This window comes from Rhinolophus sinicus, linkage group LG01 (assembly GCF_036562045.2).
Source record: "Rhinolophus sinicus isolate RSC01 linkage group LG01, ASM3656204v1, whole genome shotgun sequence".
Lineage (NCBI taxonomy): Eukaryota > Metazoa > Chordata > Mammalia > Chiroptera > Rhinolophidae > Rhinolophus > Rhinolophus sinicus.
Window position 1 is genome coordinate 44,590,794 of NC_133751.1, and position 14,217 is coordinate 44,605,010.

General features: G+C 44.7%; 1 protein-coding gene across 2 annotated transcripts in view; it reads left to right on the plus strand.

Annotated features, from left to right (window-relative positions):
* USP13 (ubiquitin specific peptidase 13) overlaps positions 1-14,217 on the plus strand; it is a 101,424-nt gene that overhangs the window by 53,368 nt on the left and 33,839 nt on the right. For both annotated transcript variants that reach the window (XM_019751835.2, XM_074328294.1), the window contains 3 exons: positions 367-554; positions 7,115-7,186; positions 7,556-7,649. In XM_019751835.2, the coding sequence (XP_019607394.2) occupies positions 367-554; positions 7,115-7,186; positions 7,556-7,649 (354 nt within the window). The remainder of the gene's footprint in view (positions 1-366; positions 555-7,114; positions 7,187-7,555; positions 7,650-14,217) is intronic.

A 14,217-nucleotide genomic window follows, 5' to 3' on the forward strand; every position in this document is an offset into this window, starting at 1 on the left:
TATTTGCTGCTGCTTCTTTTTTTTTTATTCCGATTTGTCTTTCTTCTTCTTCCTATCTCCTTTCTTCTTAATCTCTCTTTTATTTTTAAATCTTTTAAATGTGTGGGTTTTTTTTCATTGTGGAAAGAGACATAACATAAAATTTACATTTTAACCATTTTTAAGTGTACAATTCTGTGGCATTAATTACATTTACATTGTTGTGCAACCATTACTATCTCCATCTCTTTTAATTAGGTTGTTTATTCCTCTGTTTAGTTGGGGTTGGAAAGAGGCAGAACATTGCTGTTACAAATAATTAATGGGACGTCATCTTTGAATAATAATCACAGCTAAAGTTGTTTTTCTTCAATGACTTTGCCCCAGACAGAGAACGGGCTCCGAGACAATGACATCAAGCCACGAGTCAGCGAGTGGGAAGTGATCCAGGAGACAGGGACAAAGCTGAAGCCCATGTATGGCTCGGGGTACACGGGTCTCAAGAACCTGGGCAATAGCTGCTATCTCAGTTCCGTCATGCAGGCCATCTTCAGCATCCCAGAATTCCAGAGAGCGTAAGTTTCCCCAATGTAGACCTGGGTACACAGAACTGCCCTCCATCCCCTCCAGGTCCAGTCCAGTTCGTATGTACTGGGGAAGCCCTCAGCTGCAGGACATTTCACCACATCATCCGTGGTGTGACTTCTTGCCCTAAAGCTGGGTGAGCACCCTTGTCAAGTGTTATGGGGATCAGGTCAGATGAGGAGAGCTTTGTGAAATGAGAAACCTCCCCCAGGGATTTGTCATCATCATAATAATGGCTTCCACTTTTAAACCCTCTGTGCCAAGAAAATATTGATCATTAATCTTCACAGCAACCTGCCGAATCCATTCCTATAGATGTGCTAGGTGAGAGTCAATGATCTGTTTAGTCAGTGTCCTCCTGGTGAGTGGAGTTTCTTAGAGGACTGAGGCTTTTCATTTCTTTGCCACTCAAAATGTGGTTCACGGCCTGCTGCTGGCCCTCACACTGCTGGATACGGCTCAGTAATGACATATAATGGAAATTGAGAGTGAGCGTGTCATGCAGGGTGGCCATGGTGGTGGTAACTTCATGGATCTGCCGCCCCACATAGGGTGTGAGAATGGCAACCAAGGATCCAAAAGCACTTGCAAGGGCAGTATCCAAAACCATATCTCTCATGCCGGTTGTAAAATGCTTGACTTCCAGCCCCTGCATATTAGGGTTGAACATAGCGTGTCTCATACCCATTTCATGGAGGATTTGAGTAAGTTCAGTATACGACAGCCATTTACTCAGTGTCTGGAAGCTCGCCAGCCTCTCCCATTACTGTGCATACTGCGGCGGTGAGCCACTCCATTGGAGTGTGGTTGCCCTGGTCTTGGGCCAACCTATGGCAGTTCTGTAACCTTTGTTGCAGGGATGGATGCCCCCCCACGAAGGCTAGCTTTTCCATCTCGCCTGGAGAGCAGAGTATGCTGTCTGCCCCCTCATCCCATAAACGTAGCATCCAAGCTACGTTTGCTAAGATTGGCTCTCCAGGGCACTGTTGGCACCACCTCCCCAGCTCTTACAACTCAGTGGGAGTGTAAGGGGTATAGGTTGTGAACTCAGTCACAGCTGGGTTACCGGCAGCGACACCCCCGGGGCCCAAAGGTTGCTTATGCTTCACCTTTTGCTGCACGATGGGGTGGGGGTGGGGAGCTACGTCACTTCCAATTGCATTGTCCGCCTCTGCCTCAGAGTCTCCACTGTGGGGCTCCTCCTCTAACTGGCGGTCCTGAGCTTCCAACGCCTCCCACCAGGGCTGCTGGTCCCGCACCTGGGCTATTTCATTAAGTGCGTCTTCCGTGTTATAATGCAACGTGGTGAGGAACATCCAGCCCACACGGTCAGCTGTACCCTTCACCTCCTCCAGCAACTGCTCAGCTAGAACCTGCAGGGCCCTCTGCACACTGGCTGGAGAGCCATCCACATCCTCCCACCCCTCCTCAGGGGTCCAACTCCTGAGAACAGTGGCCACTGGTACCACACACTGTGGGGGGGGGGGCCACATGTCCTTCTGTCCAGAGTCAGACACCATTCCTACATGGCCGGAATCCTGCTTGCCACACCAGGTGTCCGAGTGGGTGGTGGCTTTGGCGTAAGATGTCCACAATTCTAGGAACCCACGGCAGTAGCAGCCTACCAGAAAGCAGGCGTCGCCTGCTATAGCCAACAGGGCGGTGTGCCATCCGAAGGCTCGAGAGGACCACCAATTCACCGAGGGGTCACGTTTCTCTCAGGAAGATTGTGTTTTCTACTCCCAGCGCTGCTCCTCAAGGGGTTCCCGAGACTGAGTTTTCATATGCACAAACTGCTCCACCGCCCTTCGGAGAGTTTTGGCTGGCACCATACCCTGCTCGCTGCACTATGTGTAATGCAGGGACTCGGCTCCTGTTCCCCGCACAGGAACGCAAGATGTGGTGAGGCCAAAAAGGAACAACAATGGAGCCATGGATGGGGGGTTCATACCACTATATTCTCGATGGCGGCTGGTCAAGACACAAAAGCAAACAATTGCCAATACCCCAGCAAGGGGTCTTCCTGCACCCCAGTCTCGCTGGTGGCTGGGCGAGACACAAGAAGTAGGATCAACACGATCTGCAATATAATCCGCTTGCTAACCATACTTGCTGGCCGTAATACGCCGCCTGCTAGCTTAGCCACGGCAGTTATATCAGTGGCCAGTGGCTAACTGGTTACAGCTAATGGCCAACTAGTCACAGCTGATGGCCATCTACTACCCGAGCCAGCACCTTTCCATGTGACATCAAGAGCCTGGAAACTGCTCTCCTGGCTCTGTCCCCACAGAGCGTTTAGAAATTTTTGTGGTAATTGGACATTGCCAAGTTTTATAAATTTTAGTTTTAGTTTTCTAATAATTTATTTTTGTTCTATTTTTTAAATGTATCATTTGTATGAGTTGAAATAAACAAAAAAGCTGCAGATAATTTGTGAGGCAGTGATTGAGGGCACTTCCTCACTGGGCACATACAAGGCCATCTCCCTCCTTCCACACCGAGGGCCATAGTAGCTGCATCTGTGGCCATTTTCTTCCTTGGCTGTGCTAGGATAGTGAGACACAGAGACCCGGACCTGCGGCGGGTGTACTTGTGGGCAGCTACTGCCTATGTTTAGAAAAGAGTCTCTTGTGTTTTCCAGAGTGGTTAGGTTTCTACCTTGGTTCAAGTGTGGAAGAGGACACGTATGCTAAGACAGACAGACAGGCAGACAGCACACTAGGAATATACAGGGCAATATTTTACCCAATGGAGTTGAAATGCTGTGGGGACAGAGTCCCAGAGAGCAGTTTCCAGGCTCTTGGCCTCCCATGGAAAGGTGCTGGTGCAGGTAGTAGATGGCCATTAGCTGTAACCAGTTAGCCACTGGCCACTGATATAACTGCCGTGGCTGAGCTAGCAAGTGTGGATTGCAGTTAGCTAGTGGAGTTAGCAAGCACGGATGGCAGATTGCAGATCATGTGGATCCTACTTCCTGTGTCTCGCCCGGCCGCCAGTGAGACTGGGGTGTAGGAAGATCCCTCGTTGGTGTACTGGCAGATGTTTGCTTTTGTGTATCAACCAGCCGCCATCGAGAATATAGTGGTATGAACCCCCCATCCATGGCTCCGTTATTGTTCCTTTTTGGACTCACCATGTCCTGCGTTCTTATGCTGGGAGCGGGACCAGAGACCCTGCATTACAAATGCTAATGGCTTTAATAGTGGTTAATAAAAAGTACGTCAGATATTCTTTTCTTTTTCTCTCTTGGTATTTGAAGACTTACCTCCTACTATTTTCTGGCTTTGGAAATTTATGGTCTGTTTTCCATGACTGGTTTTCATTTTTCATCCAGTCAGTAAGGAATGGGTTCTGCTCTGTTCAGCAGTGGGCTGGGGGTGGGGGGTTCCATGTTAAACAAAGGGACATGATACCTGGCCACACTTGGGGAAACAGACATTAAGTTAGTAATCGTAAGAACAACTGCTTGGTGATAAACATAGTAAGGTCCATGAAGGAAAAGGGAACGTGGTCAGGAGGACATCTTTGAGGACAGAACACACACAGGGGCACAGATTTGACTGATGTGTGGGAGGTGTGGGGACAGAGGGTGTTGGACAGAAGGAAGAGCAAACTTGAAGTTCTGAGATGGGAAAACCTTTTCAAAGGACACATCACGCACGCATCATATTATTTTTATTAATTCTTACCTATAGCTCATACTTGTATTATCAAAGTAGCTTCATCTTATGTCTCATGCTCCAAGATTTTTTTTTTTTACTATTGAAGGAATGTCCTTGTGGTAGGTGTTGTGTAATTATTATTTCTTTTAAACTAGCATGGAAGAAACGTGTTCTGTTGTTTCCCAGCCCAATAACACTTTTAGTGCTTTACATTCTATAATTTTTGAAAATTCTTTCTATACTCCAAAGTTTGATGTACAATTACCTTTCTGAATTTTTTCTTCAATGAAAAAATGTAATTCATGTCTGTTTTGGATTTAAGATTCTAATCTCTCATGCCAGTCATGTTTCAAGGGTTTTAAAATTTTATATTATCTAATATTTTATATTCTATGTTCTGAACATTTACTGTAGATATTAGAACATGAGCAACTTATTATTTATACTCATCCCTTGTCTTTTCGTTCTTTTACCAAATATCCATGAATTGAAATACTTGCTGTTCAAGCTCCTTTTCCCCAGTGAGACTAACTCAGTGGGGTTTGGTCCAGGAGCAGTGCCTCCGTTTTGTAAGTAGAAAGAGTGACTCACGGAGAGATTAAATGACTTATGCACGACCTCAGTGTAATGTGGGAACTTCAGCCTGATACTCCTTGATACCCTGTCTGCCACTTGGATCCAGTTTACATTTCAAAATAATTCCGATGAGGACCAAATCTAAATAAACTGGTGTGCGAATTGAATGACAACTAAGATGGAGTCTCAGATAGCAAATACACGTTGTTGTTTTTTTTCCTTTGAGAACGACTAGGTTACAAACTGAAGGTATAATATGTATTTTAAAAATTACCTAGCATTATTTCTGCATTTTAGTTCGATTTTGTTGTAATGGGTGAAATTCCTCATTGATTAGAAAAGGAATATAAATTACTAGCAAAGTAGACTTTTCGGACATCAAAGATTTACCTCATTTAACTTTATTCTTCTCCACCAATCTTGCCTTAAAAAATAAGCCTTTTTGTTAATGTTCATCTTCTCAGTAAGGGTTTTTTTTTGTTTTTTGTTTTTTTTTGTCTTGTCAGGTTTTGAGATATGATAAAGACTGGATCGTAAGAGAGTTGATGAGTTAATCACGTTGTATATTAGACTTTGTCAGTGTAGCCTCTGGCTCTGAATAGTTCGGTTTCAAAACTTGGTTTATCTATTATTTGATTCTTGGTTTGTGGAAAATTTCTAGATGGAATTGTTCCTCTAGTGACACATCCAAAAATCGTTTGGATGGGACTGTCCCAGAGAAGTGTGCTCCGTTAATTTTGGTATAGGTACATAATCTAGGCTGCAAATTCTGAGCTTGTAGACAGCAGGTGCCAGTAGTTGAGGTTTCTAGTTAGAGGTCATTGCTAACTAACTACTAGTATGTCATGGTTCTCTACTAAGGCTTTATTGTAGTAAGGTTTTTTTCTATTGGGTTATAGGTGGTCAATTATGAAAATGGGTTATGTGATTACACATTATGAATGTATTCATGCAACATATATTTATTAAGTGTCTTTTGCATGTCAGATTCTGTTCTGGTGCTAGAGATGCAATGATTTAGATAGATGAAGTCTCTGCCTTCATGGAGATGATAGTCTAATATGTAAACTCTAGAGAGACATAATAAAGTAGAACATAAATAAATTATATAATTGTAAACAGTGATGCATGCCAAGAAGACACTCAGCCAGGGTCAGATGATAGGGACTCAGGAAGGGGGGAAGGTGACTTTTAATCAGACCTGAGAAGGAGCAAGGATCTGTGGAGAGAGCATTCCAGGAAAGAGTCAGGAAATGGCCTGGCCTTGAAGCAGGAGGAAGCTTGGTGTGCCCTGAGACAGCGAGAAAGGCTGGTGGCTGTGGCGTTAGTCTGGGGGAGAGAGGTGGGAATGGGGTCAGAGAAGCAGGCAGAGAAGGGCACATGGAGGGCCAGAGAAAGGGACCTGCTTCTGGGTTCTTCTTCCTAGAGCTTCCAGGCTCAGAGTCAAAGCCTGAAAGGGGGAAGATGAGCAACACAAAGCAGAGGGTGTGAAATAGGAAATGAATTTGAGAAATGAAAGGAATGATTATACATTGAGATTAGAGGTAGCTGGCTAAAGTTAGCATTGCTGTCAGGATAACCTGGTCAGAAGGAGGGGTTGTGGACTGCTCAAGGGACCATGGATGGGGCAGGTACAGCGACGGCGGCGGGCGAGGTTCAGAGCACAGCTTTGGAGCCACGCTGCCTGGGTCCACTCTGGGCTTCGTCACTCCCTCCCTGGGTGACTTTGGAAGCTACCTAATGAATCTGCACCCTGATTTCTCATCTCTCAAATGGGGTAACAAAACACATCACTTGCTCATATGGTTACAATGAAGACTCAACCAGGTAATGTAGGAAATCCTCAAGAAACAGTAGTTGTCACTGCTGTTGTCATCATTATTCATTTGGCACGACTAGAGAGCAAGTCCTAACCTTACCATTTGTTTTCCAGATAGTATAAGCCAACGGTTCTTGACTCTAGCTACATGTTAGGGTCACTTGGGACTTGCAAAAGATTCCGAATCCCAGGCCTCAGCCTCAGGCAGTGAAATCAGAACATCTGGGGGTGGCTCTGGCTTTTGTGCCTTTTTTTTTTTTTAAGAAAGTCTTTTAAGGGATTCTAACTCACACCCAGGATTGAGACCCACTGATAGAAGCATAAACACTTTAGGGAGGTCTAAGAATACGGCTATCAAGGTAGGAGCTCAGGAAAAACTTTCCTTCAGGTGGTTGATTTAATTTTGACAGAAGGTCTTAGCTAGGATGATGGCTTATTTTGGTTCTGTTTTTTCTCAGTTCCTGTGTTTTGACTGTCACTTCTCATTTTCTAGGTATGTAGGAAATCTTCCAAGAATATTTGACTACTCTCCTTTAGACCCAACACAAGATTTCAACACACAGATGTAAGTGCCCAACTGTAGTTTTTTAGAAAAGTCTCCAATAAAGTGTTCATAGCGGTTCCCTCTGGGCTGCAGAATTAAAGGCAATTCTTTTTTCTTCTTTGTTTTCTGTATTTTTAAAAGTCTTCTAAAATGAGCATGTGTTACTTTTATAAGAAGAAAAAAATTAATAAAATTATAAAGTACTGAGGAAAAGTTGAAAAAAGGAATCAGTATCAAGGAGAATCAAGTAAATTAGTTATTTGTGAGTAATTGAGATGAAGTGGTTCACCTAAAAGGTAGCTGTACTTACTGAAATTCATAGATAATTTTAATACCTGCAAGCGGAAACAACAATGACCTTTTTGTTTTTGCTTCTCCCTCCTTGTCCAGGACTAAGTTAGGACACGGGCTTCTCTCAGGCCAGTATTCAAAACCTCCAGTGAAATCTGAACTCATCGAGCAGGTGATGAAGGAGGAACATAAGGTATGTATCCGAGTGATTGCCACGTTGGTATGTAGGGAGGAGGGACCTTTACCAGCTAGAATGTGGATTTCCTATGATTTGGCAAATGGTGACCATAAATTTAGCAAGCTGTCAGAATAGCTGTTTCATTTCTGAGTGTAGGGTGTCTGCATGCTCTTAAAACATGCGGGAAGGAGCAACCCGGGGTGGGGTTTCTAGTGGCAGTTGCTGCATGGATTTTATGTGATTGCCATCGTTAATGGTCTTCAGAAACGATATTCTTCATAAAATAGAGCTGAGATGGAAGAAATAAACTGTATAAAAATATAAAGATTTTCCCCTCAGTAACAGTCTTGGCCCTTATAGTATCTTTCTTCTCTTAAGCCTCATCTTTGTTGGTTAGGGTTTCTCAAGAGGCTGGTTGTTAGAAAGACGACACCCACATTCATAGCCCCCTCCATCCCCAACTAAAGCCGAGGATTCGGAATTTCTGTCCTCATTTTTGGTAAGCTGCCAGGGCATTTGTAAGCACACTCAAGTCTGAGAAATGCATTTGGCCATTTAGTCACTGTTAATTGATAGAGTAATTGAATGATGTGCTTCATCTCCTAATAGATGTGCTTTTCCGTGTGCGTGATGGATAGGCCACTGACGCCTGCGTGAGCTGCTCTGTTACGCAACTCTAGAGGGCGCTACTCACACCTGGTCTGTTTGAGTGGTGGTGGTGGCCTCCCGCAGTGCAGCGCGCAGCTGTATCTGGCCGCCCTGGCTCCTTGCGCTTCAGATGTCCAGAATGGAGTGCACGGCCCACGTCCCCACACCTGCTCTGCCTCCACAGGATCCGGTCGTGACTCAGTGGGCAACTTCTTCCCATTCTGTTTCTCGAGTGTTTGACGTCTGTGCTCCCATCTTGAGTCAGGCATCCATACCTAATGCCTGCAGACTGAGCAAGAATCAAAAGGAAATCAACTCTTTTTTTTTTTTTTTTGCAATGTAGCCAGTTAGTTGGGGAAATGGAGCAAACAGGCTAAGGGAGTTTATGAAGGGCACATACAGAGGCAGTGTTTGGGGGTGGGGAGAAGGAAGAAGGTTGTGAGGAGGGTGAAGACGTGTGCGGGCATTCTGAGTGGCCAGGCCAGGAGACCGGAGTGTTGTGGGGGCAGGAAGACAAGCTCCCCAGTTGCATTGTTATCCGGCCTTGCAAGATAATGAGTTTCCTTACCCACCGGAGCCAGGAAAACCCTCATCTGGGATGCAGTGGGGGAGATAGTTTGGGTGTAGGGCAGGGATATGGGGTTATCCAGGCTTCTTCTACCTCTGGGTTCCTGTGAAACTTTGAAGAGGTAATGTGAAAAAAAACTTAAAAAAACTTGGTTTAAAATTTTATGTTTGATCACATTTGTCCTGGGTTTTTAATCCAAGCTGTCTCTTTGTGGGCCACTTTTCAGGCAGAGTCCATTCTCCTTGGTGGCGAAGGAGACCGGCTTGGGACTGAGGAGCCTGGTTTCCATGTAACTTTTTCATGTCAGCCATCAAATGGCAGAATTGGTCTAGGTGGTGCTTGTGAATATTGCAAGAGTGAAGGTACCCCCTCCATTATAAAAAAAAAAAATCTGTATATTACATGACTGTTGTGCTTTTGGAATCTCTTCATTTGAGGAAATGTGAAATGAAAACTCATCAAGTTAGCAATGTTGCGAAGTAAGATTTGGTTTTTCTTTTACATTAAGAAAAAAAGTAGTTCTTATGTGAGCAAGGCAGTCTATGAACAATAACGGCTTGGGGCCCTTGCTCTCCCCCTGCCTTGGGATTTAGTGCCCGGTTAGTGCAGTAGCTCTGTGATCTGCAGGGGTCTGAAGCTTGCAGGTGCGAACCGCTGCTCTGTCTGGCTCAAGCTATGTAACCTGGCAACATTTGGGCTATATCTGTCCTGCAGGCAAGTTTTACTTGGTCCACAGATAAATATCTGCATTTCCTACTTCTTTTAAAAACTCAGCACCTCTGGCAATTCCAGGCCCGAAAGCAGTTGGTTGGAGCTGAGGAGCAGCCCTCTGTTCACAGGACACACAATCCCCAGCTGGCTCCAGTCCTTTTGCAATTCCTCACCTGGCTACTAGGCTGGGTGTTTGGATGTATGACCCTTGATCTAGATGATTCATTAAATCCTTTCCCTGCTCTGAGATGCCATGGTCCCTTTAACATTCAAAATGAGCTTGAATTGACCAAATAATTTTCTTGGTGGTCCCAAAGGTATCAGTTTCAAGCTGTGACTTGAATAGACAATTAACTCATATAGTAAAATCTCCATTCCCCTTGACAGGGGAGGGATTTACTTTATGGGGCATCAGGATGGTCACCTGCAGTTGGTTTCAGAGAAACCAATTTGTGAGAATCTTTCTTCTCTCAGGTATCAGGAGCCTGTTGATCTTGTCCCAGGCCTTGGGCGTTTGTGACTTATACACGAGACTAGAATGCCTCAAAAGGGGAAAGAAGGTATGCCAAATCAGGGAAAAGGATAGATTAAGAGAGGAATGCGTGATGGAGGGGAGTGAGCATGTGAGACGGGTCAGAGCCATGTGGCGGGAATTCCTTTTTACAGGGCCACCACCACCATGATGCAAATACTAACATTATATAGTACTGATGAAAGCCCAGGTCTTCCTTTGTGTTCACTGATGCAGAAACAGATGCTCAGAAACCTTGCCTAAAGTTAAAAGCTGGTGAGTGGGAAAGATGGGCTTTCCACCAGGCAGCCTGGCCCCTAAGTCTGTGTGTTTGACCACTACTCTATCCTGCTTCCCTAACAGTTGTTGCAGTACTTGGTGGTGGTGGGTGGATGGCAAAGGGGGGCTTCGAGTTTGCAGAAGTACCATGTAGCTCAGTAACTTGGGTTACTCACCTCTGTCTTACACTCGTATCTTGGGTCATTTCTAGAATACATACTTCCTGGTGTTAAGTGGGCCTGCTATAGACCAAGGGGAAAGCTAGTTTTTATCTATGCATGCTTAATACACATTTTCATCTATAAAAAGGTTTGCAGTGTTTGGGGCACTCCCATTTCAACATACATTTTTGAATTGATTTTTAAAATTAAGTTGTGTCTGTAGTAGGTAGATAAGACCTCCTCACTATAAAAGGATACTTTTTCTTCTTCAAAAAACATATTCCTGATTTTTATGCATTCTGAGACAGTGCTTTCACACATTTTAATGCTGACTATCGTATAATTTATTTATCCTTCTGAAGATAACATGTTTTAAACAATTCTGTATTCTGAACAAACTATGTTTCTTAAGTGACAATTCATTCGATTTCCCATCTAAATAATCCTTGATATATAGTTGCTGGTCTCAGTTTTTTATCAGCATGAGGTAACCAGTGTTCTACTTGGAGGTAATGTAATTTAAGCCCCAAACGAAGAACTTTGTTTTCATTAACCTCCATTTTCCTAGGTTGGGCAAATGTAACCTTTCTAACTGACCGTTTCAAATATGAAAAATAGCTTAGGGAATGCCCTCTGTTCCTTTAGTTTAGGAGATTTGAGGTTTGAACCTGGGTTAGGAACAGCTGGTCCAAAGTGTAAGTTTAAAAGTTTAAATCAATAGACAGTATACTCCTGTGTATTGGGGACAAGCTGAGATGGGTCTTTTTCTCATTCCTGTGGTCTCAGCAAATGTAAATATCTGGACAAGTGTTGCTCTACTGTGGTACAAAGCCTCAGTCTTGCTGCTTATTTATTAATTAGAACATTAGGCTCGGGGCAATATGAGTGATTAGTCGGGCTGTCATCTGTGTGCAGTGTTCAACAGAAAGTTCTATGTAAGCATTTGGGAAAGATTTTCAACACCGTAGTCCTGTCTATAATTTTAGCTCATCAGTTTTGCAATTGCTGATGGAGAAAGTAAGTACAGTATCCTATAAATACAACAGGTTCCTTAGGCAGTTGCTATTTTGGAGGCTATCTGGGGCTCCCTCTTACACAGTTAGTTGCCAGGACCAGCCCTTGCTTTAGGCGTGTGAGGGCCAGCTCACAGAGAGAGTGTGTGAGGAGTGTGGCAGGCCAGCTCATAGAGAGTGTGTCAGAAGTGTGGCAGGCCAGTTCACAGAGAGAGTGTGTCAGAAGTGTGGCAGGCCAGCTCACAGAGAGAGGGTGCTGGAAGGCAGGCCTGGGTCTTGGGCCACTGGTGTCTCCCTTTCATCTTGTGTGGTGATTGGCCCAGAGGGGACACTTGGGTGATCTTTTGCCCAGGATTGCTCTAAAGATTGCTTCCGTGAGGTATTGTTTAGTTTGTGTTTCTTATACACTGGAAATCAGATCTGGAAATTTGATTAGATTCAGGCTCAACTGTTGTACAGACTGACTTTCTAATATACAAGATATGAAGTGGACACAGTAATAGTTGAACATGGGAATTTGTGAGACCTCCCTTCTGAAATCAGATAGCACTGGTGTGGGGCATGGTTGTGGGCAGATGGGGACAACGGATGGTCAAGGCAGTAGGTGTGCGGCAGCTGAGTTTGAACTAAAATGCTCAAACCCAGCTGTGAAAGCCAGGAACTGGTCTGCAATATAATGTGAAGACAGAGAGGTACCATCTCTCTGGTTAGGAAGCTTTTTTTTCAAATAACTTCTCGATGACAATCCTCAAGCTATAGCTTGACTGTTGAATGAAGAATTAAGGAAGGTCAGTACAGGGAAAAGAAATGAATGGGCACAGAAAAAGAAACAGGGGAGGGGAATGAATGAGGCTAGGCCACAGTTCATTCTGAGAGTCTGGGGGTTTCTGGGCTTTTCACCAGGGTCTCTCTTGAAACTTCTCTTCCCAGTTCTATGACCCCTCAGTGACACAGGCAGCCTTTCAGAATTTACTGACTTGCTGAACTTTTCAAAGCAGCTGTTTTGGTGGGAGACTGGTAGACACTTTAAGCTCGAAGCATAGCTTGTAAGAAGTAACAGGACCAGGAGCAGGCAGTGAGTGCGTGCTGACGTGAGTGCCCAAACAGGAGCGCACGATGCAAAAGATTCATTCCAACTGGTACCCCTACACTGCTGAGAGTGGGGAAGTAATTGCTGGACTGGCCTGTGGGGTTGGCCCCAGAGGTGTGTGGGTTTGAAGAGCGCGTACCCAGAGTTCAAGACATACTTTCTGTTTTTTGAGCAACTGGTAAGATGGATTCAGCGTCATCAGAGATGAGAACTAGGCACATGTGTGCAAGAGGCAGTATTAGGAGAGGAGAGAGAGAGAAAGGGGAAGGGAGGGGAGGGGAGGGAGGGACTGACTTTTCTAGCTGTGTGATCCTGGGCCACTTATTTACCATCTCTTTGCCTGTTTCCTCATTTGTCAAGTGGAGAAAATAATACTAATCACCTCATAAGATTGGGTGAGTTAAGTAAGATTCACATATAAAGTGCTCAGAACTGTGCTTGGACCTAGTAAGTGTTCATCCCAGTACCCAGAATAATGTCTGACATTTTATAGCACTCAGTAAATTTCTGTTGAGTGAATGAATGCATGTTAGCCGCGATGCACCAAGATAAGGATTGCTTTTGCATGCTTGTGTTGGCTGATACTATGTAGAGATACATCAGCATTGTGAGTGAAGAAAGTTATAATTTTACAGTTTGCAGGAGGTTCGTATACAGGTAGTAAAATTAATTATCAGGTATAAATTGGTCTTTACCTAGCCCTGGAAGCACATCTGAAGCCAAGTGTGTGTGTGTTAGCTGGTCATTAAGGTACAGGTTCCAGGTCCTCAGATGCCCAAATGCTGCCACTCTGGGGACTTACTTGTCCTGTAAGAGCTGCTAGCACTGTTTCAGATCCTCTGCAGTGTTCTTTCACATCTGCTGTAGGTCTCTGCATCGTCACTCATCTCCCCCATTATCTGTCAGCTCGGGGGGCAGACTCCCCAGTCGTGCTCTGCAGTGTCTGGGGTCAGTTAATACTGGATGACTAGATCAGATATATTTTCAGCAAGACAGGAAAATTCACCTGAGTTTTATTAGAAACATTGCTTAGAACATGTGCGTTGGAGAGATTTTATATGTAGAGCCACCCCTTGGCTGCAGGGAGATGGCTGTGGGAGTTTTCCTATCGCCTATTGCATCTGACTGCGTGATTGTACACACCCGTCATTGTCTCCAGACCTTAGGTATTGACCTGGAGACATGGCCTTCGCTGGCCAGACTGCAGTCAGGCTGAGGAGATAGGCCAGAAGCAGGCTGAAAGTGAAGGGAAGCAGGGGCATTTTGCTCTGTGCCCAGTGATGGCCCAGTTAGATAGCGAGTTGTCTGGACTTCAGAGGAAGGGAACATGGCCTGGAAGCTGAGCATGCTGAGGTTTGTGAAGAAGCCGGTGGAACAGCCGCCACACATTTGCAGATAGCATATGAGTTAACTTCTTTTGCGTGTCAAGGTGAAGTTTGTCTCACTGAGACCTACTGTGTGCTACAGCTGCCACTCTGTTTTTGCTGCAGAGAACCTGGGCCTGAATCAGAACCTGGAGTTCATTCTGGCTCTGCTCTTTGTTAGCTGCATGATAATCCGGTCTCGTAAGACCTATCTGGAACCTCTCTGCCAGTCTCAGTT